At 46.8% G+C, this 27389-nt stretch overlaps 1 protein-coding gene across 1 annotated transcript in view; it reads right to left on the bottom strand.

Annotated features, from left to right (window-relative positions):
- The window catches only part of DPP3 (dipeptidyl peptidase 3), a 180465-nt gene that overhangs the window by 75640 nt on the left and 77436 nt on the right, over positions 1–27389 (bottom strand). The window contains exons 4-8 of the mRNA XM_040409072.1: positions 13961–14035; positions 13736–13829; positions 13514–13647; positions 13192–13322; positions 13021–13079 (exon numbers count right to left, since the gene is read on the bottom strand). Coding sequence (XP_040265006.1) covers positions 13021–13079; positions 13192–13322; positions 13514–13647; positions 13736–13829; positions 13961–14035 — 493 coding nt within the window. The remainder of the gene's footprint in view (positions 1–13020; positions 13080–13191; positions 13323–13513; positions 13648–13735; positions 13830–13960; positions 14036–27389) is intronic.

The raw sequence follows: 27389 nt of genomic DNA, 5'->3' as shown, positions 1-27389 counted from the left end.
CGCTTGATTTGTAAAGGCCAAATCAATATGGGACAATGAGTTGACAGAGGCAGAGTGACACGAGTATTGCTTTGCATTAGGGTGCAGATCCCTCCATATCTCCGTCAAAAGATGTGCTTGCGCCCAATGTAATAGTGCGGGATTATGCCTGGGAGAAGGCCTAAGTCTATCAAGAGTACTATCCAGCGAGGCTTTATCTCCCAATATAAACAAGGGAACCGCAGGAAGAACTACTCTAGCCATGATTTGGTCAACTACCTCCCTCTCAAACGGCGGGGGCACATAAATACCTATTAGGACCTCACAGCCTCTAATGTTGGCCTGCAGGAGTACATATTTCCCTGCCGGATCAATGTGCACGGACATCAGCTGAAACGGAAGAGTCTTACGGACCAGTATGGATACTCGCATGATAAACATATCCCACCCACGGTCTTTTAACCGCCAGCACCTTTTGGCCCCTAAGATGAGTTTCCTGAAATATAAGAACATCCGGGTTATTTTTCTTAATGTAATTAATAGGGGTGCACCGAAATGAAAATTCTGGTCCGAAACCGAAACCGAAAATTCAGGATGCCCTTGACCGAAAACCGAAACTGCCTTTTTGCCCAAATACTTTTAAAATACTTTTTTTTTTAATGATTTTATTAATAATTATTTTTCATGAATGAAATTCATCTGTGGGTGGCGCTGTTATGGAGAGGGGGATCTGTGGGTGGCGCTGTTATGGAGAGGGGGATCTGTGGGTGGCGCTGTTATGGAGAGGGGGATCTGTGGGTGGCGCTGTTATGGAGAGGGGGATCTGTGGGTGGCGCTGTTATGGAGAGGGGGATCTGTGGGTGGCGCTGTTATGGAGAGGGGGATCTGTGGGTGGCGCTGTTATGGAGAGGGGGATCTGTGGGTGGCGCTGTTATGGAGAGGGGGATCTGTGGGTGGCGCTGTTATGGAGAGGGGGATCTGTGGGTGGCACTGTTATGGAGAGGGGGATCTGTGGGTGGCGCTGTTATGGAGAGGGGGATCTGTGGGTGGCGCTGTTATGGAGAGGGGGATCTGTGGGTGGCGCTGTTATGGAGAGGGGGATCTGTGGGTGGCGCTGTTATGGAGAGGGGGATCTGTGGGTGGCGCTGTTATGGAGAGGGGGATCTGTGGGTGGCGCTGTTATGGAGAGGGGGATCTGTGGGTGGCGCTGTTATGGAGAGGGGGATCTGTGGGTGGCGCTGTTATGGAGAGGGGGATCTGTGGGTGGCGCTGTTATGGAGAGGGGGATCTGTGGGTGGCGCTGTTATGGAGAGGGGGATCTGTGGGTGGCTCTGTTATGGAGAGGGGGATCTGTGGGTGGCGCTGTTATGGAGAGGGGGATCTGTGCACTGTTATGGAAAGGGGATATGTGCACTGTTATGGGCATAACAGTGCACAGATCCCTTTCCCCATAACAGTGCACAGATCCCTTTCCCCATAACAGTGCACAGATCCCTTTCCCCATAACAGTGCACAGATCCCTTTCCCCATAACAGTGCACAGATCCCTTTCCCCATAACAGTGCACAGATCCCTTTCCCCATAACAGTGCACAGATCCCTTTCCCCATAACAGTGCACAGATCCCTTTCCCCATAACAGTGCACAGATCCCTTTCCCCATAACAGTGCACAGATCCCTTTCCCCATAACAGTGCACAGATCCCTTTCCCCATAACAGTGCACAGATCCCCCCTCCCCATAGCAGTGCCATAGACCGATCCTCCTACCCATAACAGCCCCAGCCCTGCTGCTCACAGCATCACTCACTGCATCTTTATTTTACCTTACAATCGTGACGCTCCGGTAACAACTCTGCAGGCAGAGCGGAGGGCGGCGTAACGTCACTTACTCACGTGACGCACCTGCTCCGCCCACTTTATGAATGAAGGAGGGCAGCAACTGCGGTACTTCGCAAGACCAGATTGATCAGAACCCCACTAGGAGAGTAGGACACTTACAGCAGTTCTCTGAGATTTCATAGTCCTTCTCTTCATCTCGGACGTTGTCTGGAAAAATCTGGCTCGGTCTCCCTCTTGGATTCTCAGCTTGGCCGGGTATATCATTGCGTACTTGATTCCCAGCTCCCGTAGACGAGTCCTGGCATTTGAAAACTGTCGCCGTTGTTTCTGGACCTCAGCTGTAAAATCAGGGTAGAAGGATAACTTCGCATTTCCAATTTGAATGTCCTTCTTTTGTCTGGCAGCTGCCAGAATAGCATCCCGATCCCTGTAGTTTAATATCTTCATTATGAAAGGCCTGGGAGCAGCCCCTGATGGTAGTGGTCTCGTAGGAATCCTGTGGGCCCTCTCCACCACAAAACTAGATGACAGTTCAACTGGACATAATATGGTGCGAATCAATTGCTCAGCATATGCCTCTGGAAGGAACCTTCAACCCTTTCGGGTGATCCCAGGATTCTGACATTATTTCTCCTATTACGGTTTTCCGCATCCTCTACTCTGGGCAAGCAAAATCTTCACCTGTTGTTGCAGGCTTCTGGTTGTCTCGGACGTGGTATTTGCAGAGTCCTCCACATCTCCCAGGCGGCGTTCCACCTCTTTAGTGCGATCTCTCATTTTATCCATATCATGGGGTAGACAATTAATGTCGCTCTGTAAGTGATCAATCTTGGTTGTCAGAGCCGCCTGACATGTAGCTATAGCCGTCATTATCTTGTCAGTTTGGAGCTCAGCACTCGCAGCACCACTCTGGTTCAAATCCATCTCAGTCTGGCTCATATTATCTACCACTTCTGTTGCTGGTGTAGAGCTCGCAGATGACACCGTTTTGCGGCCCATAAGTGAGGTTGATAAGCGACTTCTGAGGTTCGCAGTTGGAGGGGGTATAAACTGCGACTCTTTTTGCTTCAGATAGAGTATTACAGCGTTCACCAGTGATGATCACACTAAAGGAGGGGGTATGGACAATAATACAGTTCTTTAGCCTTATTTGTGAAGCAGTATCAGGTGGCAGAGTTCCCCTTAATGCAGAGTGCCTTCACAGACAGACGTCCGTTGCGGTTTCTCAGCTTATATCACAGTGGGGTGCCCAATATGCTGACTGGGCTCCAGGCCGCTTACTTCACCAACCTCAAAAGGCAATTATGTAGAGCCCCCTCGCCCTCGAATATCTTCAGGGGTTAATTTCTTTCCCCTTACTTGCATGCTGCCACGTTTTGCACCATGATTCAGGGAGAGAGATGTCTTCCCCCACAGGCGACTCTCCAGTTCCTAAGCAGAAGCGTCCACCACTTGCCACCGCTGAAGTATCTCAGGCTCCTGCACATATGATCCAGCCCTCCGCTGGTAAGATGTCGGCTCTCCAACGAGTCAGCGCCAACGACTGCGCTCGTCAGGCTACCCTCTCCCTTTCCAAGATGGCCACCCACCGCATTAGGTAAGAAGCAGTCCTCCTCCACGCAGGTTACTAAGACTTCGGGAACACCACCACACGCCCGAATTACCGCACCGGATAGTTCTGCAGTGCCCCACACAGCTAATACACCCTTTCAGGGTGTTCCAAACGCAATTAAAATGCAGGGTTCAGTCAGGATGGCAGGGGAGCTCATGCAGCGTGAGTCTTCACTCCATGCCTGGCAGACCACGCCCCCGACTGTATAATATACTTTGGTATTGCAGCTTATTACGCCGTTAGCAAGGCCTATTGAGTACACAAAGATGGTAGACCTGGGGCAGTAGTTTTGTGGCTTCCATTATCAATGCAAATGCTGATGGGTTAACAAATATAAGAACGTAGCTGTTGACCTTGTCATCTAAGGCCTCTTTCACACGAGCATGACAGATTAGGTCCGGATGAGTTCAGGGAAACTCGCATCATTTTGCAAGCTAGTTCAGTCAGTTTTGTCTGAGATTGCATTCAGTTTTTTCCACGCGGCTGCAATGCGTTTTGATGTGTTTTTCACACGCGTGATAAAAAAAACCTGAAGGTTTACAAACATCTCATAGCAACCATCAGTGAAAAACGCATTGCATCCGCACTTGCTTGCGGATACAATGCGTTTTTCACTGAAGTCCCATTCACTTCTATGGGGCCAGGGCTGCGTGAAAAACGGAGAATATAGAACATGCAATGTTTTTCACGCAACGCAGAACTGATACATGAATTTTTTTTATAAATGAGTGGGTCAGGATTCAGTGCAGATGCTACGCGTTCACGTCACGCATTGCACCCGCGCAGAAAACTTGCTCGTGTGAAAGAGACCTAAGGGGTTAAAACGTCAGGATCGGCGTTCTCTCTGATGCCTGCCATTACAGAAGGAGCCTGGCTGTCCCTGCCAGGTACTATGAAGTACACAAAAGGAATTTTGCAGGAACCACCTACCAGTGATGAAAAATGCATGTCAGATGTTGAGGAACGTCTCAAAGCATACCTAACCTTTCAACAAACTTTAAATTAAGAAATAGTACAGATTAACGAATTGAGGAGTAACACTACTGGCATTTGGCAGTTTTCTCATCTGAATTCTAGAATTTTAGTTTGCAGTTCTCCCAGATCTGGCGAGTACAGACTAGCTGCCATTCACTGCACAAAGCTATGAAGCATATTCTGCACTTTTTACCCTCCTATGTCTTAATTTTTCAGAAGTAGCCCTAGGAACAGAGGACATTACAAAGAATGATTGACCTGTAAGGCTGTGAATAAAGCACTTGTGTTGCAATATAAACTTTCTATTTAGTTGCAGCAGTCTCTGTTAGAGTCTCTCGCTCCTGTCTCACTTAGCTCTTGCTCACTTTTCCCCCTCTCCTCTCTACAGACTTGAACTACAGATTTCTCATTGATAAAATGCATTACAAAGTTTCTTAGGGTGCTGCCACACAACAGTGGTATTGTATTATCTGTGCAGCAAAAAAAAACAAAAAAACAAACAAACATGGTTTTTGGAACATACCTGTGTTTATGCTGCATTTTCTTCCAGCAAGGAAAAACACACAGCAGATTTAACCCTTTAGTGACAAGTCTGTTTTTGGCATTTATGACCAAACAATTTTTCCATTGTCACATTACAAGAGCTATAACATTTTTATTTTTCTTGTTATATTGTTATTTGCAGAACAAGTGGTAATTTAAAAATTTTGGGTTACACATAAGTTTACATTAACTTTTTTTTAACTCATTCTTGGGGGACGGGAAAAAACAGCAATAATTTGCGTTATAAACTTTGCGGTGATCATGTTTTTGGCATAAATAACATAACGTTAAATAACAACATCACTACAATAACAAATATATATATATATATATATATATATATATATATATATATATATATATATATATACACACACACACACACACACAAATTTTTAGGTTGTTCTACTTTTGCACAATAAAACTTTTGCTAAATAAAATGTTTCTTGCTCATATCATTGGGGGAAAAAGGACTGTGGGTATGGCTGAAAACTGTTAGCTCCTCCCCTGCCAGCTATACCCCCTCCAGCCTGGAGAGAGCATATCAGTTTTTAGCTTAGTGTCGTAGGAGGCAGACCTTCCTGCTTAGCAGGGTGGCTCTTGTGATTTATTTTAATCATTTTTTCTACAGGTTTCTGGTGGGGACACAGAGTCGCAGGGCTTCTCTGTCTCCCTGGGAGGCTGGCTGGTGTCGGTTGTCCCACCGCCTTGCCTCCCCCAAGAAGACAAGTGGGCCAGGGCAGCCTAGCTCCCCTGCTTCCCACCATCAAAAGGGCCACCTGCTCCAAACCCTTTACTGCCCGGTCACCTGCCACTTCGGTGCCAGCGGCCGTAGAGGTGGCACTGCTGGTCTGACAAGGAAGGGTGAAGATCACAGATGAAGACAGGTGAGTATGTTACCACCGGCAGCCCTTCCTCCCTTTCTACTCCTCGCAAGCCCCAGAACAGACCTGGAGAGGGGGTAGCGTCCTGACCTCATTTCGGGAGGGGTTCACTCTGACTTCATCAGTTCTCAGCCGCAGCAGCGGGGATTAATGCCGCCGCGCGTTTGCAGCGCTCTGCGGGGGTACTTTCAGACTCCATTCTGCGTCTCCTGCAGGCATGGCGGCACTCAATTTTATTCCTACGGGCGCATGGGGAGCTTCCATGCACAACATAGCGGACATTCAGGGGGCGTGGCTTTAGGTAATTCACTCCAGTCATGCTCCTCAGCGTCCGGAGGGAGAGGAGCCATCTTTCCCGCCGCAACAGTGTTCCTCCCCTCTTCTACTCGGCTCTCATCAGCGTGGCGAGATACCGGACCTGGGTTACCGTCATTTCTGGTAGGACTATTACTACCGCCTCCAGCGTAGAGTAGCTGTGGCACACATGTCTGAACCAATACCTCCCGTCAAGCCACCTGCAGCCCCACCTACTAGGCCTGCACTTCGTGCAGGGAAAAATTCCCCCGTGGACAGGCAACATGTGTGTTCTGCATGCCAGGCGCCCGCACAGAGCCATTCCTCCCCTCTATGGCCCACAGAAGTACAGGACCATTCTGGCTGTGTGGAACCTGACTGGGCAAAGGCCCTGTCCTGGGCAGTGGAAGACCTTTCTAAAACCTCCCACTCCACTCTTTCTCTAATGGGTCGTTTGATTGAGAAATCGCCACCGGTACAGTCTACACAGTCTCAGGGCGCACAATCCAGGAGCAGGCTTCCTAGCAAGCGTCCCGGAGCAGGTCACCATTCCTCCTCTGACGCTTCAACATCTTTCCCGGTTCCCGATCACAGGCGTCCTCCTTCTTTAGGTGACACGCTGTCGGAGGGGGAGATTGTGGATTCGGACCAATTTTCCCAGATTGCATCTATGGTGGATAGTCTAGTATCTGCTATCCGTGACACTTTCCAGGTACAAGAGGACCTTCCCTTCACTAGCCACCAGGGGGTGTCATTTTTGCGTGTGAAGCAGGCCCCTAAATCTTTCCCCTTGCACAACGACTTTTCTGCGGTTGTAGCAAAAGCTTGGGACCAGCCAGGTGTGCGCTTCCTGGTTCCGAAGCGGCTGGACCTGCTCTATCCTTTTCCAGCTGATTGCGAGGAAAAATTTACCTCTCCTCCGAAAGTGGACCCACCGGTCGCTCGCCTAGCGAAGAACACGGCTATTCCAGTGGCGGGTGGCTCCTCTCTCCAAGACCCGGTGGACCGTCGCATTGAATCGCTCTCCAAGTCTGTATTTGCGGCAAGTGGATCGGCCCTGCGACCCATTTACTCTGCGTGGGTGGCCAAGGCGTTCTCGGAGTGGGCCCTCCGTTTACACCAAGACCTGGCGGCGGATCTCCCACCTGCGGGGCTCCAATCCTTAGCGGTCCAAATCTCTCAGGCAGGGAAGTACCTCTGCGAGGCGGCTTTGGACGCTGGTACTATGGTCGCGCGCTCTTCAGCTCTCACAGTCTCTATTTGCCGGGAGCTCTGGCTTAAAGTTTGGGCGGCAGATTCCTCCTCTAAGCGCTCGCTTTCGAGCCTCCCCTTTATCGGGTCTCGACTCTTTGGTTCCCGGCTCGACGAGATTATATCGGAAGTGACGGGTGGGAAGAGCACACATCTTCCACAACCCAAGGCAAAACTTTCTTTTCGCCCTAGCGCTTCGTCCTCTTATCAGTCCTTTTGGCGGTTCTCTGGCACCCATCCGGCAGCCAGACCGCATACACAGGACCAGCATGACGCGCCATCCTTTAACCCCCAAACAGCCTGGCGTCCGCGGGCTCAGCCACCACGTTCCTCTTCCGGAAAACAGGTCTTCCGCATGAAGGTGTGCCTCCCCCGTCTCCTCTATCAGGAGATCTGGCGAGCTCACATCTCAGTCAGACGCATGGACACTCGAGGTCGTCACCTCGGGTTACAAAATAGAATTCAAATCCATCCCTCCCAACCGTTTTTTCCTCTCAACTCCCCAAGGATCCAGTTCGGGCTGCGGCATTCTTTCAGGGAATCCAATCCCTTCTCACATGGGGGTGATAACTCCAGTACCCCTAGAGGAAAGGTTGATGGGTTTTTATTCAAACATGGTGACCTCAAGGCGGTGAACAGCTTCTTCCGGATTCAACAGTTCAGGATTGAGTCCCTTCGCTCCGTGGTTGCTTCATTGGTCCAAGGGGAATTCATGGTGTCCATAGACATTCAGGACGCCTACCTGCAGCTTCGCAGCCGTTCACCAACATTTTCTTTGTTCCGCTGTCCAGTCGTGCCATTACCAATTTGTCGCCCTGCCATTCGGCCTGGCGACAGCTCAACGGGTATTCACAAAGGTACTAGCTCCCCTCCTGGGCCTTCTGCGGTCCAGAGGCATTACTCTTCTCCCTTATATGGACAACATCTTGATCAAGGCTCCGACAGTCATTTGGGCGTGGCATTGGTACGCCTACCACAGGACAAAAGACTGGACATCCATCGGTCAGTGCGTCTGCTACTCCGGCGCCGCAGTACGTCAATCCGCAATTGTATGCGGGTACTGGGGGTGATGGTTGCCTCCTTCGAGGCAGTCCCATTCGCCCAGTTCGACACCAGGTCCTTTCAGCGTGCCATTTTGTCCTCTTAAGACAAATTTCCGGATTCGCTGGATCGGGAGATTCACCTGTCTCGGCAGGTACAGTCAGCACTCAGTTGGTGAATCGCACCTGGATATGGGGAAATCCTTTCTCCCAGTCACATGGACGGTTATTACAACAGGCGGCAGTCTTCACGGTTGGGGCGGAGTCCAAACTGCCCATCAACATGTTGGAGCTCCGGGCCATTTATCCATCCCTTTGCCATTGGACTCCCCTCCTGCAGGGCCGTCCGATCAGAGTGCAATCGGACGATGTCACGGCGGTGATGAAGGAATCCACGAAGATTCTGCAGTGGGCGGAAGACCACGTTGCAGTGATATCTGCGGTCTACATTTTGGGAGTGGACAATTAGATGGCGGATTTTCTCAGCCGGACGACGGTGGACCCGGGGGAGTGGTCTCTCCATCAGGAACGTGGACTTTATGGCGTCCAGGCTGAATCGCAAACTCCCGTGCTTCTTCTCTCCTGCAAGGGATCCCGAGGCACATGGTGTGGATGCTCTCGTGGAGCCATGGGACGACTTCTTGTTACTGTACGTCTTCCCACCCTTACCTCTCCTGCCCTGGATTCTGCGCAGTATCAGGATGGAGAAGATCCAGGCGATCCTGATTGCTCCAGACTGGCCTAGCTGATCTTGGTATTCAGAGCTCATGCTTCTTCTAGGGGACGCACCGTGGCCCCTTCCAATCAGGGCCGACCTTCTTTCACAAGGTCCAGTCTTCCACCAGAATTTGGATACACTACGTTTAACGGCGTGGCTATTGAAACCTTCATTTTGAGACAGAAGGGTTTCTCTGATGCGGTTATTCAGACTATGATTAGAGCCAGGAAACCCTCCTCATCCAAGGACTTGGGAAGTCCTTCCTGCGCTTTTGTGAGGAGCGCGATCTTCCTCCCAGACGGTTTTTCCTACCTAATATACTGGTATTTCTGCAGTCCGGATTGGAGCTGGGTCTGGCGCTTAGTTAGTTGAAAGGACAGGTCTCTGCCCTGTCAATTTTTTTGCAGATGTCTCCTGGCCGGGTTAGGTCCGATCAAGACCTTTATGCAGGGGGTGGCTCACACAGTGCCTCCTTATCGTCCCCCCTTGCATTCTTGGGACCTGAACTTAGTTCTGGGTTAACTCCAGGCAGCTCCGTTTGAACCTCAGAGAGGTCTCCCTTCGCTTGCTCTCCTGGAAATTGGCCTTTTTGGTGGCCATCACATCTATCCGGAGGGTTTCAGAACTGGCAGCTCTTTCTTGCAAGGAGCCCTTCTTGGTGTTCCATCAGGATAAAGTGGTGCTTCGCCCAGTGCCATCTTTTCTACCTAAGGTAGTATCAGCTTTTCACGTTAACGAGGACATTGTTCTGCCCTCGTTTTGTCCGCAGCCTTCTCATCCGAGGGAGGTCTTGCTCCATCGTCTGGATGTGGTGCAGGCTTTGAAGACTTTAATCGTGGCTCCCTTTCGGCGCACAGAAGCTTTGTCGCCCCAGAGGGTCCTCGTAAGGGTTTGGCGGCCTCCAAGGTGACGATTGGCCGGTGGATTCAATCGGCAATTGCCGAGGCTTATCACTCCAGGGACAAGGTGCCTCCTCCTGGGATCACGGCTTACTATCAGAGCGGTTGGGGCTTTTTGGGCTCACCTACACCACGCTTCTGCAACCCCAATTGTGTAAGGCGGCGACCTGGTCCTCCTTACACACCTTCACAAAATTTTACTGGGTGCATTCTTTGGCCTCGGAGGATGCTGCTCTCAGCCGCAGGGTCTTGCAGGCCGCAGTGTAGTGACTTCCGTGAGGGAGTTGCTTTCTTGAGGGTTTTGTATTCCCTCTCCGGGGACTGCTTTTAGGACGTCCCACGGCCCTGTGTCCCCAATGATATGAGCAAGAAAATTAGATTTTTGTGAACTCACCTGTAAAATCTCTTTCTCGCTTTATTCATTGGGGGGACACAGCACCCACCCAATGTTCTTAGTGCGGCATGTGGGGTCCATGGGTTGCCAGTTGGGACCTTGTTTTTGGTTTGGTCTTATGGCAGTGTGCAGTTCTTATTTGGTTTTCAGTTTCATTTCCGCTTCTCCAACTGCTGGAGCACAAACTGATATGCTCTCTCCAGGCTGAAGGAGGTATAGCTGGCAGGGGAGGAGCTAACAGTTTTCAGCCTAGTTTCGCCTCCTAGTGGCAGCAGCAAGCTATACCCACGGTCCTGTGTCCCCCCAATGAATAAAGCGAGAAAGAGATTTTACAGCTGAGTTCACAAAAATATCTCTTTTTGCATCGCTGCATCCCAACATCTATAACTTTTTTATTTTTCTTTCTATGGAGCGGTGTAAGGACTTTTTTTAATTGGTGTCAGCTTGGGGTACCTAACACTTTGATCGCTTTTTTTTCAGTCTTTTTGTTGGCGAATAAGCAAAAAGCAGCAATTTTGGCAGTTTTTTTTAATATTGCGTTCACAGTAAAGGATAAATAACAAAATAAGTGTGTAGTGCGGATCGTTACAGAAGGGACGATACCAAATATGTATTATTTTTTATATTTTATCCATTGAAAAGTTTTTTCCCCAATGAAAAAAAAAAAGGTGTACTTTAACTTTTTTTTATAAAAAATGTTGAAACTTTTTTTTTTTAACCATTTAGCAGTCCCACAAATTGACTTTAATAGGCAATCTTTGAATTGCTTCTTTATAGAAGCAATTCTCTTGTACTGCTTACTGAATTACACTGTCAATGCTATACTGGACAGTCACCACGAGGCTGCACCATAGTGGCGTGGCTTGCTAAGATACACAGAAGGCAGGCCTGGGCCTTGATTAGGTTTCAGACTGCCGTGCACAGCCGCTTTCTACTCCCTCTGCATACCGCAGTTGCTACTGGCCAGAGCATCTAAGGGGTTAAAGAGATTGTCCGGGCCGGAAATCAAAATTCTTTTAAGGATTCTAGTCCTCAAAATGCAGACCTCGAACCCGTAGAAGTCAATGGCTCTGCAAAAAAAAGCGGATCGCACATGGATGGTATCCTTAATTTGTGGTTCTGCGACTTGTAGACCACAAAACGGAGACTGTCGTGTGCTTGAGCCCTAATCCTGCCTGCTGCAGTTTTTATCTTGGTCTATCAAGTGTGATACAACCATGATCAGCCTGGAGAAGACTGATTGTATCATACATTACAATTAGGGATGAGCGAATCGACTTCGGATGAAACATCCGAAGTAGAGTCGCATAAAAATTTGGTCCAATACTGTATGGAGCGAGCGCTCCGTACAGTATTAGAATGTATTGGCTCAGATGTGCCAAAGTTATTACTTCACAAAGTCCAATACTTCATAGATTAATTTTTACTGTAAAAAACCCATTTCCTGAACTCTAGTTCGGTTGGAAGTGGTACCGGAAGAGCTTAAAACATTGGGGAGCGGTCACTTGACCATGAAAAGTATTGTGGGAACGCCTTTGCTGCGGAGGGTAAGTATTAATATAATAACCTTCCTTCCACAGGCGATTTGCATGGAGAAGTTTCAAGTTGGGGCCGGAGACCGCCTTTAAATGGCCCAGATCATCTGAGCCTTTAGAAAATAGGCCACATAGCAGGAAGCCTGGGGCCCTGCTCTCCACTGCACGGAAGACCTGTGCAACTTTCCTGAGCAGACGTTAGAAAGTGGCAGCCCAGCATAAGGCCACTTAGTGCCTGCCATAAAGAAGGCATATTGGTGGTCAACGGATTAAATTACATTAATGTTAGTCAATTTTGTAATTAATGTAATTCAGTTTTGCTGTGTGCAATTTAAAACGCAGCATGAACATGGATGTGTTTTTGTAAAAACCACATGTGGTTTTTTTTTTGCTGCACCCAAAACAGAGCACAACCATGATGTGGAGCAGCACCCTTATGGGCACTTGCACTACTTGTATACCTTTCATCGGTCCAAACATTGTAAGATAACTATCAGGCTGTGTACAGCGGCGCCCTGGGATCTCACTGCACTTACTATTATTCCGGGGCGCTGCTCCATTCTCCCGCTATGTCCACCGGTATTTTTTCTGACTTGGTAACACTGGGAGGAGACTGCCCTTTTTCTCCTGGGCGTTCCTTCTCCCTGGCTGTAGCGCTGTTCGATCGCAGCAAAAAGCTCACAGCCTGGGAGGTTTTTTTCTCCCTGGCTGTAGCGCTGTCCAATCGCAGCGCAGAGCTCACAGCCAGGGAGAAAAAAAAACTCCCAGTCTGTGAGCTTTGCACTGCGATTGGACAGCGCTACAGCCAGGGAGAAGGAACGCCCAGGGAGAAACAGGGCAGACTCCTCCAAGTGTTATCAAGTCAGCGAAAATACAGGGGACATAGCGGGAAAACGGAACGGCGCCCCGGAATAATAGTAAGTGCAGTGAGATCCCGGTGCGCCGCTCTACACAGCCTGATAGTTATCTTACAATGTTTGGACCGATGAAAGGTCCTCTTTAAGCAAAGTGGCAAATTCTCTGCAGGTCTACCAGCTCTACAAATCTCTGCATCTCACCTTCAAATTCTCCACGGGAACCAAATGGGTCTCTATAACTTTCAATGAATCCAATGTAACTGGAATGAAACATATACTGTCAAAAAAAAGTTTCCAAGTATATGTATTCCCACTGTATATTATTAATTCTGCTCTATTTCCTCATGCTGAGTCCCCCTTATAATTTCAAACCTCTCAACTATTGGTCCTTTGTCCTGAACCCAGTATTTAGAGCCCTCTTTGTGAGTTTGGATAGACCCTTCCTGAAAGCTGAGCCCATACGCGTCCAGCATTTTCCTTTGGTTTTCATTGGAAGCATAAACCTATAAATGTTAGAGGAAAAGAAAGCCTGTTAATAAGCTCACAAAAATGGGTTGGGGGTTTTACATGCAGTAAAAGAAAAAGTGACGCAAGTTATATTGCAGGTCTGAACTAAAGCCTGATGCAAACATTGTATGTTGTACTGCAGTTTAACTCCATCTTAGGTAGCGTTATCCAGAGCTAATGTACGTACCTTTGCCTTTTCCAGGTTTTCCCTCACCCTGAGAAGTAAAGGAGAATAATCTCCCCTTGTAACTTCAATTGCATGACCTTCAAATTCAAATTGGCCCAAGAGATTTGAGAGATCAGAAGTAGCATCAGCAGATCCTATTGAGATTAAGGGAAGGGCTATAAATAAGGTCAATTTTACATTTAATTGACACATTCCTATTCACCTTAGCTTTTGTTTCTTTACCTCCTTTGCTGACAGAGGCCAGTCGAACTTCATACTTGGCTTTGTCACCTTTATCCTGAGTTTTAAACAGTCGAGTGTTGTAGGCACTAAGACTCTACAGAGAAAGGGAAAAAAAAAAAAAAAAAGAAAAAAGAAAAAATCAAGGCAGCTGACCGATTTATATTTTTAGAGAAACTCAGAAGAATATTAAGAATATTAGACCGTTGATCAAACTCATTTAAATACCTTTGAGTCAAGGAACTTCTGTACCAGTTTGGCATCTTCCAAAGTACAATTTGCAGAAAAATAAGTGCTTATCCCCTATGAGAAAATACAAGTAAGATATGCCATCAATGTCAGTTAAAAGCGGGTCCCACCTCTATTTTTGGAAATCCCACAGAGGTGAATGAAGAGCATGCTATACATGTGCCGTCTGCTCTCCTTCACTCTGGGGGCCCCGTTCTGCAGACCCACACCTAGAAATCGTAATAAGTCAACATACCAGGACGTCATTTTCACATGTCAGATAGGCCTCAGTGTGCCTCCATAATTATACTACTGCATACAAATACTTAGGGTACTTTCACACTTGCAGCAGAGGATTCCGGCAGGCAGTTCCGGCGACGGAACTGCCTGCCGGATCTGGCAAAACGTATGCAAACTGATGGCATTTGTCAGACGCATCCGGATGTGGATCCGTCTGACAAATGCATTGGAATGCCGGATCCGTCTCTCCGGTGTCATCTGGAAAAACTGATTCGTTTTTCCGGAACACTTAATGCTGGATCCAGCACTAATACACTCCAATGTAAATTAATGCCGAATCTGGCATTCCGGCAAGTGTTCAGTCTTTTTGGCTGGAGAGAAAACTGCAGCATGCTGCTGTATTTTCTCCGCCCTGAAATGGCAAAAAGACTGAACTGAAGACATCTTGATGCGTACTGAACTGATTACTCTCCATTCAGAATGCATTAGGATAGAACTGATAAGTTCTTTTCCGGTATTGAGCCCCTAGGATGGAACTCAATGCCAGAAAAGAATAATGCTAGTGTGAAAGTACCCTTAGATAAGCTATTTTTCTCTAGTGTTACAGCGCCATCTTGTGACATAACTGACTTCAGCAAAGAGTCTGAGCCTCCATAATACTATGTTTCACAATTTGCCTACTTCTGTTGTGGCATATGGAAAAATTTGAAAGCACCAACAGTGCTAGCCCAGCAGTCCGTGCCAGCACTGCTGCCCGTACACGTGGGCACGGGCTTCCTCTTTCCCTCCTGCTGCCATGCGCTGTGCTGACAAGTGCGGGTAACAGCTAGCTTAACTGTTGCACCCGTGCTCCATGCCAGAGTTTACTTCCTGCTGGAGACCTGTACTGTTAGGGCTTGTATGGGTGTGTCTCTCCTCACTTGTGAGTCAGCACGTACACGCCCTCTGTCTTAGCAGCCTACGGCTGGATTGCAGGTAGTATTTAAAGGCGCTTCCTACCACAGGAAGATGCCTGAGCAAATCATGGTCACTAGCTTGTCTAGTTTCAAGTGTGAAGGTGTTTTTAAAGTTCTGCTTTGCTGTGTACAGGATCCTGCTTTCGGAATTATCGGATTTTGCCTGTTTGCAGCCTGCCTCTGACCTCAGACTTTGTTCACGGACCTTGCTTGATCTCTGCCTGCCCTGACCACGTACTTCCCCTCGGTGCTTGCACCAGTATCTCTGACCCCCTGGTCAGCTACCACTCACTTGGGGACTGCTCTGGAGTGGCACCTGGCAACTACCTGAACGGCCCAAGCCTATCCTCACCATCAGAGGCTCTAGTGAAGACCAGGAAGTAGCTTAGTCACGCCCCTCCAGAGTATAGCCAGTCAGTGGCGCAGTGGGTCCACACCCACTTGCATAACAAACAGCCTCTAATGCAGCCATGAAGGGGATTAAAAATAGGCCTCCATAAGGCGGTCACTCTCCCTCCGACACTAGTGAAGCACTTATGACAGAATCCTCCATTCAACAACTGGCTAAAACCAATCGCTGATATGCTAATGCCAAATAATGACTCTTGGTTGCAATCATTTCAGGTGAGCATATTACAGCGCAGATCGCTAATAAGTCTAAATGTTTTGTAATAGACGGAGAAAATTCTCTCCGATCTGGAAGATGCCATTGCAAATAGAGAAGAGATAAAAAAAATATAAAAAATAGAAAGCCTATTGTCCAAGATTGATGACTTGGAGAATAGGAATATACATAATACGGGGAGCAGCGATTCCTCAGTCATTTGACGTCCCAGATGACGCAATCAACGCCTATCGCGGCATCTGTGAGGCAAGGCAGAGGGATGCAGCTCAGGCACAGCTCAGTAGGGAGTGCGGTATCATGCAATTCACCGTAAGATTTCTATTAGGGTGAATGGGACAAGGGATCAAAAGATCCCAGGTTCTAGCCCCCTAAGGGGGCTAAAATGTATTGTTAAAAAAAGTAAAAGAAAAATATCAAATTTAAAAAGTATTAAAATATTAAGAGGAGTTTAAACCCCTCCTTTATATTTTTTATAAGTAAAATTGGGAAACAAAAAAAAAAAAAAAAAAAAAAGCTGCGTCCAAAAATGCCTCAACTATTAAATTTTTTTTTTTTTTATTCCCTGCGCGGTGAATGCCAAATGCTAAATGTTACACAACAATACCCATGATGTGAGAATAGGCATCCAGGCTCTAGTAAGCACACAAGCCAAGCCCCACACACATTGAGGGAATAACCTCAGGGGTCTTCATTGGATGTCATGTTTTAGCACAGTGTGTATACTTACGGTATCTATTTATTGTGCGTTGTCCAGGCATTTAGGATTGTCCTTATTTTTGACCACATTTATGTAAGGACATATTGTATACAATATTTTAATGTTGTGGTGCTAAATAAAGATTGATATATTTTATACATATTGGATTTGTGTTTTTTATATAGTCCTTCTGGTTGTAGTTATTGTATAGGTTATAGAGGCTATTAGCTGGCACTCCATTACCTTTCAAGTGTGCCCCCTGGTTATTATATATTGTATTTTTGCACTAAACACACTGGTTGCGTGATAATCACCCTATATTCAAGAACAAACACTAATTAGAATGTATCAAAGAAATAAAAGGGGTAGCAATTATTTTTCATAGAAATTTGGATTATAAAATTTAAGAGGTGTTCTGGGACCTTGTTCGTAGGTTCCTCATAGTGGGAATAACTGCTGAACAGACTTATTGCCTCATCAACCAAATCAGGACACAGCCATGTTTTACCTTCCTGACATGGCCAAACTTTGCAAATCTGACATATGTAACTTCATGTGGTAATGACTTTGGAATGCTTTTACTTATCCAAAGGTTAAGGCAAGGAGTTCAACATGGGAAAATGGGAAAGACCATTTGGCTTTTGGACGGCAGATGTTATGCGAAACGGTTTTCGGGGGCCATGTAACATTTGAAAAGCCCCTGAGGTACCCAAACAGTGGAAACCCCCAAAAAGTGACTCCCATTTTGGAAACTATGTCCCTCAAGAAATGCATTGAAGGGTGTAGCGAGTGCTTTGACCTCACAGGCGTTTCATAGAACTTAGAAACACTTGCTTACTTACCTCCCATATATACTCGTAAACTGCTGTTTAGGCACACTGCAGGCTTCATTACAGAAAAGTACCATGTGCATTTGAGGGTTAATTTGGAGATTTATACAACACTGGTCAACAACTACAGAGGCTCTGAGGTTAAATAAACAAATCCCCAAGAAGTGACCCCATTTTAGAAACCACACCCCTCACGGTATTTACCAAGAGGAGCATTTTAACCCAACAGCTGTTTTTCAAAAATGTATTCACAGGTCATTGGTGAGCGAGATTTAATCAATGCGGAGATTCTTGAATTTTGGCATTGGAAGGAGGGCTCTACCCATATCCATTTTGTATGGGACGCTACTGCTGTAAAATGGAGTTCCATAAGCAGGAAACCGCAATGAGGGAGACAGTTAGGAGGTTGCAGGGCGAGCTGACCAAACACGATACGGATTCACTTTGCACAGAACTCAAAGAGGCTAATCAACGATATAGGGACTTATGGTAAACAAGGCCCAACAAACTCTTTTTTCAAGGACAGAGACGTTTTAGTGAGGAGGGGAAAACAGTAAAATTGTTAGCTGCACTGCTCGCTACTCAAAGGGGTGGGACCAAAATTAAGTATATCAGGAATAATCGGGGCCAGATAGTCAAGGATCCAGAGCAGATTAGACAGGAATTTGTCGAGTATTACTCTACTATATATAGCTCTGAAAGGGTATGCAGTCCGTCAAAAATTGATGACTATTTGGACCAATTAGAAATGCCTTTTCTCTCGCCTCAGGAAATGCTTTTTCACCCTATACGACAGGTAGAGTTAGAGGATGCTCTTTGCTCGGTTAAGTATAACTCTTCCCCTGGGGCGGATGGTTTGCCCTTTGAACTTTATAGATACCACGCTAAGGTACTTCTCCCTATTTTGTTGCAGGTTTTAAATGAATCATATAGATATGGATCCCTACCTCCATCCTTTAGGGAGGCAATTATCACTCTAATTCTAAAAAAAGATAAGGACGGCAGTGAGGTTGGGTCCTATAGGCCCATATCACACCTTAATACAGACTATAAGATCTTTGCAAAAGTCTTAGCAAACCGTCTTAAACGGGTAATTGCACCCCTGGTGCATCCTAATCAAAAAGGATTTATAACCGGAAGACAGATTCAGTCGAATCTCTATGGGGTATATTTGAACCTGTTGGTAGGGGGGGGGGGGGGGGGGGGACCACTCCATCCTGTCTTTGGATGCTGCTAAAGCGTTCGACAGGGTGGAGTGGTCCTTCTTGTGGCGAAATATGGCACATTTTCTATTGGGGACTACTTTTATTGCAATGACTCAATTGTTATACACTCAACCAATAGACCGAGTCAATATTGATGGGGTAAATTCCTCCATTATTGAGCTTCAACGCGGTATGAGACAGGGTTGTCCCCTCTCCCCCCTTTTATTTGTGCTATTTATGGAACCGTTGGCGTGCAGGATTCGTTCGAATGGTCAGATTCAGGGCTTCTGGGTAGCCGGAGAGAGTGACAAAATTAGGCTTTACGCAGACAATGTTATCCTTTTTTGGATCAGGGTTGGAAAGCTGTTCCATATGTTATGCAGGTGATAGAGGAGTTTAGTCTACTGTCTGGTTATCTAATTAACTGGGATAAGTCCTCACTCCTCCAGCTAAATCGAAATGTCCCAGAAGGGGGTTCCCGGGTCCGCACGCTGTCCTTGGGTGACTCTCTGGATTATCTGGGGATAAAGATAGGTGTTCCTATAGGTAGATTTTCCAAGTTAAATCTTTCCCCGGTAATAGACAAAGTAAAGGGGAAAATTAGAGCTTGGCAAAAATAGTTAATATACCAATCGGATCGATTAGCACTAGTGAAAATGATCATACTACATCTGGTTTTGTACCCGATCTGTGCCTGCCCCATTTGGATAGAGGACGCCTTTTATAGATTGGAAGTCTTAATAAACGAGCTAATTTGGGGGAGGAAGAGGGTTCGTATAAAGCAGAGATATTTGTGGCTGGCTGAGTCAGAAGGGGTGACTATCACTTCCTTTCTTTCAAGGGTATTTTTTTTCTGTGCAGCTACAAAGATGCTGTAACTTTAGAGAGAATGCACTTGGTCAATATTTAACTAGCGTAAGAGGTAGGTCCCTTGATAATATTTTTATGCACTTAGAAATAGCACAGTGTGGAGCTTTGGATACCAGTTGTTTAATTTTGAGAACGCTGCAAAGGGTCTGGGAAAGATTGAAAATGACTCTGCAGGTGTCACATTTTTTTTATTTTACCCCGTTGTGGGGAAATCAGAATTTACCGGAATTCTTGAAAATAATTGATCACACTTATTGGAGTCGTAGGGGTATCACTAGAGTGGCACATTTGTTTGTGGCAGATCGTTTTAAGGTCTTAGGGGACTTTAATTTCACAAATATTTCGTTTCTAGACCGATTTATGTATGCACGTTTAAAACATGCATACAAAGCCACACTTAATAAAACATATATGATTACTCAACAACAATCATTTTTTGATTATTGTTTTTGTCACTCAGGGAAAAAGATTAAAATGGCACAGATCTACTCGAAAATGCACCTCTCTCCACGGTGATTTCTTTTAAAAGTATACATAAATGGGAGCAGGAATTGAACCCCCCATCCCCCCCCCGCCCTGGTCACAGATTTTCCAAAATACGAAAAAGGTAGTATCTGCATCCAGTTATAAATTGATTCAGTTAAAAATTTTGCATAGGTTATACTATACACCGCAAATGCAGATAAGTTTGATAATAACAGAGGTCGTGAATTTTTTTGTCAAAAGTGCCGTAGTCCCAAAGCTGGATATAGCCATCTTTTATGGGAATGGGAATGTAGTGTGATAAAGCGGTTTTGGGAGCAGGTATTCGCAGCACTTCAGGGGGATTTCCCCCAATCTTGTATACCGGATATGATCTCCGTGATAGTGAAGAGATGGGGCTCCCCCATGTCTCCCGTATTTGAGGAATGGAAACGGATTATGTGCCAAATTAAGCTTTATGAGCATGTTGAGAGGCGGAGAAGACAGGGTTCTCGATATTCCTGTTTTGGGTTCGGGCCATCAGCGACAGCAGTTAAGGGCAGGAGGGGGGAAATTTGGGATTAACCCTAGTAGGTTTGAGTTTATAGAGCTGGGCTTATTATTGCTGTTTGTGACGATGTTAAAAAAAGATAGTAACATCCTTTGTATATATAAAAAAATTCTTATTATAAAAAAATAAAAAATAAAATGTATTCACAGTAGATGGTGCAAAGTGAGAATTGCATTTTTTACATAATATGCCAATTCAGTGCCAAATATGTTGTGCCCATCATGTGCCAGTGTTAAAAGCAAGCCCTCTTATTATGCTAGGATTTCTGGTTTTATTAAAACCCTACATGTGGCTCTAATCGTTTGCCTGGACATACACCAGGGATCAGGAGAAAAAGAACACAATGTGCATTTGAGGCCCAATGTGATTTATACATCTTGTTCTGGCAAGTGTAGAGGCTCTGGGGTGAAATAATAAATAGATCTCCTGAAGTTACCCCATTTTGGAAACTACGCCACTCAAGGTACACTGCTCAAAAAAATAAAGGGAACACTTAAACAACACAATGTAACTCCAAGTCAATCACACTTCTGTGAAATCAAACTGTCCACTTAGGAAGCAACACTGAGTGACAATCAATTTCACATGCTGTTGTGCAAATGGGATAGACAACAGGTGGAAATTATAGGCAATTAGCAAGACACCCCCAATAAAGGAGTGGTTCTGCAGGTGGTGACCACAGACCGCTTCTCAGTTCCTATGCTTCCTGGCTGATGTTTTGGTCACTTTTGAATGCGGGCGGTGCTTTCACTCTAGTGGTAGCATGAGACTGAGTCTACAACCCACACAAGTGGCTCAGGTAGTGCAGCTTATCCAGGATGGCACATCAATGCGAGTTGTGGCAAGAAGGTTTGCTGTGTCTGTCAGCGTAGTGTCCAGAGCATGGAGGCAATACCAGGAGACAGGCCAGTACCGCTACCTCCGCCTTTGTGCAAGGAGGAACAGGAGGAGCACTGCCAGAGCCCTGCAAAATGACCTCCAGCAGGCCACAAATGTGCATGTGTCTGCTCAAACGGTCAGAAACAGACTCCATGAGGGTGATATGAGGGCCAGACGTCCACAGGTGGGGGTTGTGCTTATAGCCCAACACCGTGCAGGACGTTTGGCATTTGCCAGAGAACACCAAGATTGGCAAATTTGCCACTGGTGCCCTGTGCTCTTCACAGATGAAAGCAGGTTCACACTGAGCACATGTGACAGACGTGAGAGTCTGGAGACGCCGTGGAGAACGTTCTGCTGCCTGCAACATCCACCAGCATGACCGGTTTGGCATTGGGTCAGTAATGGTGTGGGGTGGCATTTCTTTGGAGGGCCGCACAGCCCTCCATGTGCTCGCCAGAGGTAGCCTGACTGCCATTAGGTACCGAGATGAGATCCTCAGACCCCTTGTGAGACCATATGCTGGTGCGGTTGGCCCTGGGTTCCTCCTAATGCAAGACAATGCTAAACCTCATGTGGCTGGTGTATGTCAGCAGTTCCTGCAAGACGAAGGCATTGATGCTATGGACTGGCCCGCCCATTCCCCAGACCTGACTCCAATTGAACACACCTGGGACATCATGTCTCGCTCTATCCACCAACGTTGCACCACAGACTGTCCAGGAGTTGGCAGATGCTTTAGTCCAGGTCTAGGAGGAGATCCCTCAGGAGACCGTCCGCCACCTCATCAGGAGCATGCACAGGCGTTGTAGGGAGGTCATACAGGCACGTGGAGGCCACACACACTACTGAGCCTCATTTTGACTTGTTTTAAAGACATTACATCAAAGTTGGATCAGCCTGTAGTGTGTTTTTCCACTTTAATTTTGAGTGTGACTCCAAATCCAGACCTCCATGGGTTGAAAAATTCGATTTCCATTTTTTTATTTGTGTGTGATTTTGTTGTCAGCACATTCTACTATGTAAAGAACAAAGTATTTCAGAAGAATATTTAATTAACTCAGATCTAGGATGTGTTATTTTTGTGTTCCCTTTATTTTTTTGAGCAGTGTATTTATTAAAGGGGTATTCCTATCTTCACTTTTCATACTTACCTTCGTTGAGCGCGACGTTCACTTCCTGGATTCGGCTGGGCTTGATTGATGTCTTCTCCCGGCTGGGCCGCGGTTGCGCAGAAGACTGAAGATTTTCTCCCGGCCGGGCGCCATGGTGACTTATTCCTGGCCTGTATAGTACAGAGCCGGCGTGCGCGTTCAGGACATTGCCCGGCTGGGAGAAAAGCTTCAGTCTTCTGCGCAAGCGCGGCCCAGCCGGGATTCGACAGGAGAGGTGGCCGTAACCATTGGAGACGAAAGACAACGATCAGGTAAGATGGGACTTAATTTCTCAAAAAGGGTGGGAATTGGGTAATTAAATGTGTTTACAAAAATGATCACTGTCAAGTCATTAACAGATTTAACAGTGATCATAGTGATGTGAATACCCCTTTAAGGCTGGTTTCACACGGGCGTTGCGGGAAAATGTGCGGGTGCGTTGCGGGAACACCCGCAATTTTTCCGCGCGAGTGCAAAACATTGTAATGCGTTTTGCACGCGCGTGCGAAAAGCCAGAATTAGACTTACCGGTAATTCATTTTCCACGAATCCACCATGACGGCCCAGAGAGATTGACCCCTGACCTCTGTAGGGGCAGGAACAGAGATAGGTTTAAAAGGACCCCTCCCACCACCATTCACCAGTGAGTTCCAGATTATAGTGCTACAACCACCGGTTACGAGTGAAACAACTCCAAGTGTTTTTTTTTTTTGTTTTTTTTTGGTATTAACTCATACCAAGTCATTGGAAAAAATTTTCCTTTTTTTTTATTTTTATTTTTTATATATATAGGGCGGGATATCATGCCGTCATGGTGGATTCGTGGAAAATGAATTACCGGTAAGTCTAATTCCGGCTTTCCACTTCACCACCATGACGGCCCAGAGAGACATAACAGATTATATACGTCTTAGGGTGGGGCAACGGCCTGTAGGACCTTGCGACCAAATGCGAGGTCGGAAGACCTGGATAAGTCAAGCCTATAATGTTTAATGAAGGTGTTTACATTTGACCAAGTTGCAGCCCGGCATATTTGATCTAGGGAAGCGCCTGCCCTTTCAGCGAAAGAGGCAGATATAGCTCTTGTGGAGTGAGCCCGGATGACTTCTGGACAATTGATGCCCTCGATCTTGTAACAGTCTGTAATAGTCTGTTTTACCCATCGGGCAATGGTAGATCTGGAAGCTGCCTTCCCCTTATTTTTACCACAGAAGAGCACTAGTAAGTTGTCCACCTTCCTCAGGTCTCTGGTGACCTCTAGGTATTTTAGTACCGTTTGTTTGACGTCCAGGGTATGGAAACGTTCCTCTCCAGGATTTTTAGGATTCACACAAAAGGAGGGAAGAATGATCTCCTGGTTTCTATGGAAGTCTGTTACTACCTTTGGCAAAAATGTCGGGTCTAACCTCAAGGTAATACGATCCTCCTGTATTGTGAGATATGGTTGTCTTATTGACAATGCCTGAATCTCACTCAGTCTTTTTGCCGATGTTATGGCTATAAGAAAAGCCACCTTCTGAGAAAGATTCTTCAAGGAACATGCGTCCACGGGTTCGTAGGGTGGACCTGTGAGTCCTTTGAGGACAATGTTTAAGTCCCAGGTAGGCACCTTTGATCTGAGAGATGGTCTTAGTCTGGCTGCGGACCTCAGGAATCTTTGGATCCATCTATGGCTGGCTAATTCGGAATCGAAATAGGCACTAAGCGCTGAGACCTGGACTCTCAGGGTGGAAGGACTTAACCCTAATTCTAGTCCCTTTTGAAGGAAATCCAGAATTTTCTGTATATTTGGTCTGGTTTGGTCTGGGGCCTCGTTGCCTGACCAGGTGCAGAATCTTTTCCAGATTTTAAAATAAATGGCGTTAGTCACCTTTTTTCTGCTGGCCTTCAAGGTAGATATAACACCCTCAGAGAGACCTCTCTGTCTCAGGAGGTTGGACTCAGGATCCAGGCCGAGAGTTTGAAGATTTCCGGATGAGGATGGAGAACCGGCCCCTGGATCAGGATATCCCTTCTCGCTGGGAGAATAAATGCTTCCTGTGGGGAGAGCTTGGCTAGAATCGAGAACCAGCTTCTCTTGGGCCAGTACGGGGTGACCAGGATGACTCTGGCTCTGTCCCTGATGATTTTTTGTAGAACCCTTGGGATTAATGGGAACGGGGGGAAGGCATATGCAAGATCCCAGTCCCAGTGCAGGGAGAAGGCGTCGATCGTTAGGGGCCTGTCCCTTGGGTTTAGGGAGCAAAAGGTTGATACCTTTGTGTTTATCTTTGTAGCGAAGAGATCTACCACTGGAAGGCCCCATCTCTGGACAATCAGATTGAAGATCTCGATGTTTAAGGACCATTCTCCCTGGTCTATGGTAGTCCTGCTGAGGAAGTCCGCCGCACAGTTTAGGCTTCCTTTTAAATGAACTGCCGATATTGATCTTACATTTTTTTCCCCCCAGAGGAAGATTTTTCTGGACAGACCTTCCAGTTTTTGAGACCGTGTGCCCCCCTGATGCTTGAGGTAGGACACGGTCGTTACATTGTCTGACTAGACCTTTATATGTTGGTTCCTTAGTTTTGGAGCAGCTGCTCGTATTGTTTCCCAAACTGCCCTGAGCTCCCTGTAGTTGGAGGACTGAGCTGCAATTTCTAGAGGCCAGTCTCCCTGGTAGAGATTGGAGTAGATTTTTGCGCCCCACCCTTTTAGGCTGGCGTCGGTCTGAATATGTACTGCCGGGGTCTTGAACCAGACCATGCCTTTTTTAAAATTTTTTGTTTGAAGCCACCACCGGACTGAAGATTTTATGTGGCCCGGGATCAGGATCTTCCTGTCTAAAGAGGTCAGATTTTTGTCCCATTTTCTTAGAAGCCAGGACTGAAGGGCTCTGTAATGGGCCTGGCACCACGGGACTGCTACGATGCAGGCTGTCATCTGACCTAAAAGGCTCATCGTTTCTCTGAACGAGAAGGAGCGACGTCTCAGGAAGGCCCTGATTGATGACTGTAGGTTCTGGATTCTTTCTGCTGGAAGGAAGGTAGTTTGTTTTTCCGAATCCAGCAAAACCCCCAGGAACTTTACCCTGGTATTCGGAACTAGGGATGACTTTTTTAGGTTTATAACCCAACCTAGATATGTCAGAAGGGAACAGAAGGTTTCTCGATCTGCTATAGATTGATCCACCGTGTTTGAAATTAGTAGAAAGTCGTCTAGATAAGGAACGACCGTCACCCCCTGAGGTCTCAGGGAGGCGACCATCTCTACCACCAGCTTCGTGAAAATCCTTGGGGCTGAAGCCAGCCCGAAGGGGAGAGCCACGAACTGGAAGTGGTGAACAGACCCTCTGTGATCCCTTACTGCAAAACGCAGGAACTTCTGAGACTGGGAGTGAATGGGAACATGATAATATGCGTCCTTCAGGTCGATTGTACAGAGGGACGCGTCCCTTTGAATTAAGGGGATGGTAGAATTTAAAGATTCCATCTTGAACCTTTTGTAGATCACAAATTTGTTTAGCCTCTTGAGGTTTATGATCATGCGGAAGGAGCCCCCCGGTTTTTTTACCAAGAAAAGGCTGGAGTAGAACCCCCGCCCCCGTTGAGGCACGGGAACCGGAATTACTACTCCCAGGTCCAGGAGATTCTGGACCTCCTTCCAGATCTGGCTGTGCTGAAAAGGAGAAGGGTGGTGAGAAATCAGAAATACATCTGGAGGGGGTGAAGATAACTCTATCCTGTATCCCGACTTGACAAGATCTTGCGCCCAGAGGCTCGGAGAAGTCTGCTGCCACTGAGCAAAATGTTGGGATAGTCTTCCCCCTATCCTGGCGCCACTGTTTCTCGCCACCCGTTTTGGGGATTAAGGAGGTACCCTCTACCCCTCCCCCCTTTTGGGTAACTCCAACGTCCGGTTTTTCCTTTTCCACGAAAGGAACTATTCTGGGTATATTGACCACGAAAGGAGGGTTTCTTTTTAGGGGTCCTATCCTCAGGGAACCCCTTCTTTTTATCAGTAGCCTTCTCGAGGATCGTGTCTAATACGGGACCAAACACGTATTCACCCGAGAAGGCTATAGAACACAGCTTCATCTTGGAAGAGATGTCTCCCGACCAAGATTTCATCCAAAGTGCCCTTCGGGCCGCATTGGACAAGGCTGCATCCTTGGCTGAAAATCTAATTGTCTCTGCGGAAGCGTCCGCTAAGAAACCCGTGGCAGACTTTAGCAAGGGGATAGAGTCTAGTATCTGTTCCCTGGGAGTTTTACTGCTTAGATGACCCTCTAACTCATTCAGCCACAGGTACATAGACCTGGCGACTGAAGTAGCGGCTATGTTTGTCTTGACACTAAACATGGCTGCCTCCCAGGACCTTTTTAATAAGCTGTCCGCCTTCCTTTCCATAGTGTCCCTTAACTGACAGGAGTCTTCAAATGGAAGTGAGGTTTTCTTATTGACTTTCGCCACCTGGACGTCAATTCTAGGGACCTCGTCAAAAATTTTTGAGTCTGACGGGTCAAATACAAGGCGGTTTCTGAATTCTTTGGAAATTCCTAGCTTCTTTTCAGGATGGGCCCATTCATCCATCACCATCTCCTTAATGTTTCCGTTTATGGGGAATACCCTGGAGCGTTTGACCCTCAATCCCCCAAACATCTCTTCCTGAACTGTGTGGGGTTGCTGAATGTCCTCCACCCCCATGGTATCCCTGACCGCCTTTAAAAGGTCACTCATTTCACTGGGAGTGAAGAAAAATTTCCTAGAGTCCTCTACGATCTCTCCTTCAGAAAGGGGGTCGTCGTCCTCTTTTCTAGAGGATGAGGCATCATCTTCTAAATCCTCGGAGTCAGAGGGAATGTCCGCCCCCCTGGGTCTTTTAGGTGGGCGGATCCCCCTGGAATCCTCACGGAGGGAGGCCAGTGAGGACCTAACCTCCTCCTGAATCATGGATCTAAA

Source organism: Bufo bufo, chromosome 10 (genome assembly GCF_905171765.1).
Source record: "Bufo bufo chromosome 10, aBufBuf1.1, whole genome shotgun sequence".
In the NCBI taxonomy this organism is placed as follows: Eukaryota; Metazoa; Chordata; class Amphibia; order Anura; family Bufonidae; genus Bufo; species Bufo bufo.
Note: the sequence above shows the minus strand (reverse complement) of the source record. Positions and strands in the feature narration are given on the sequence as shown.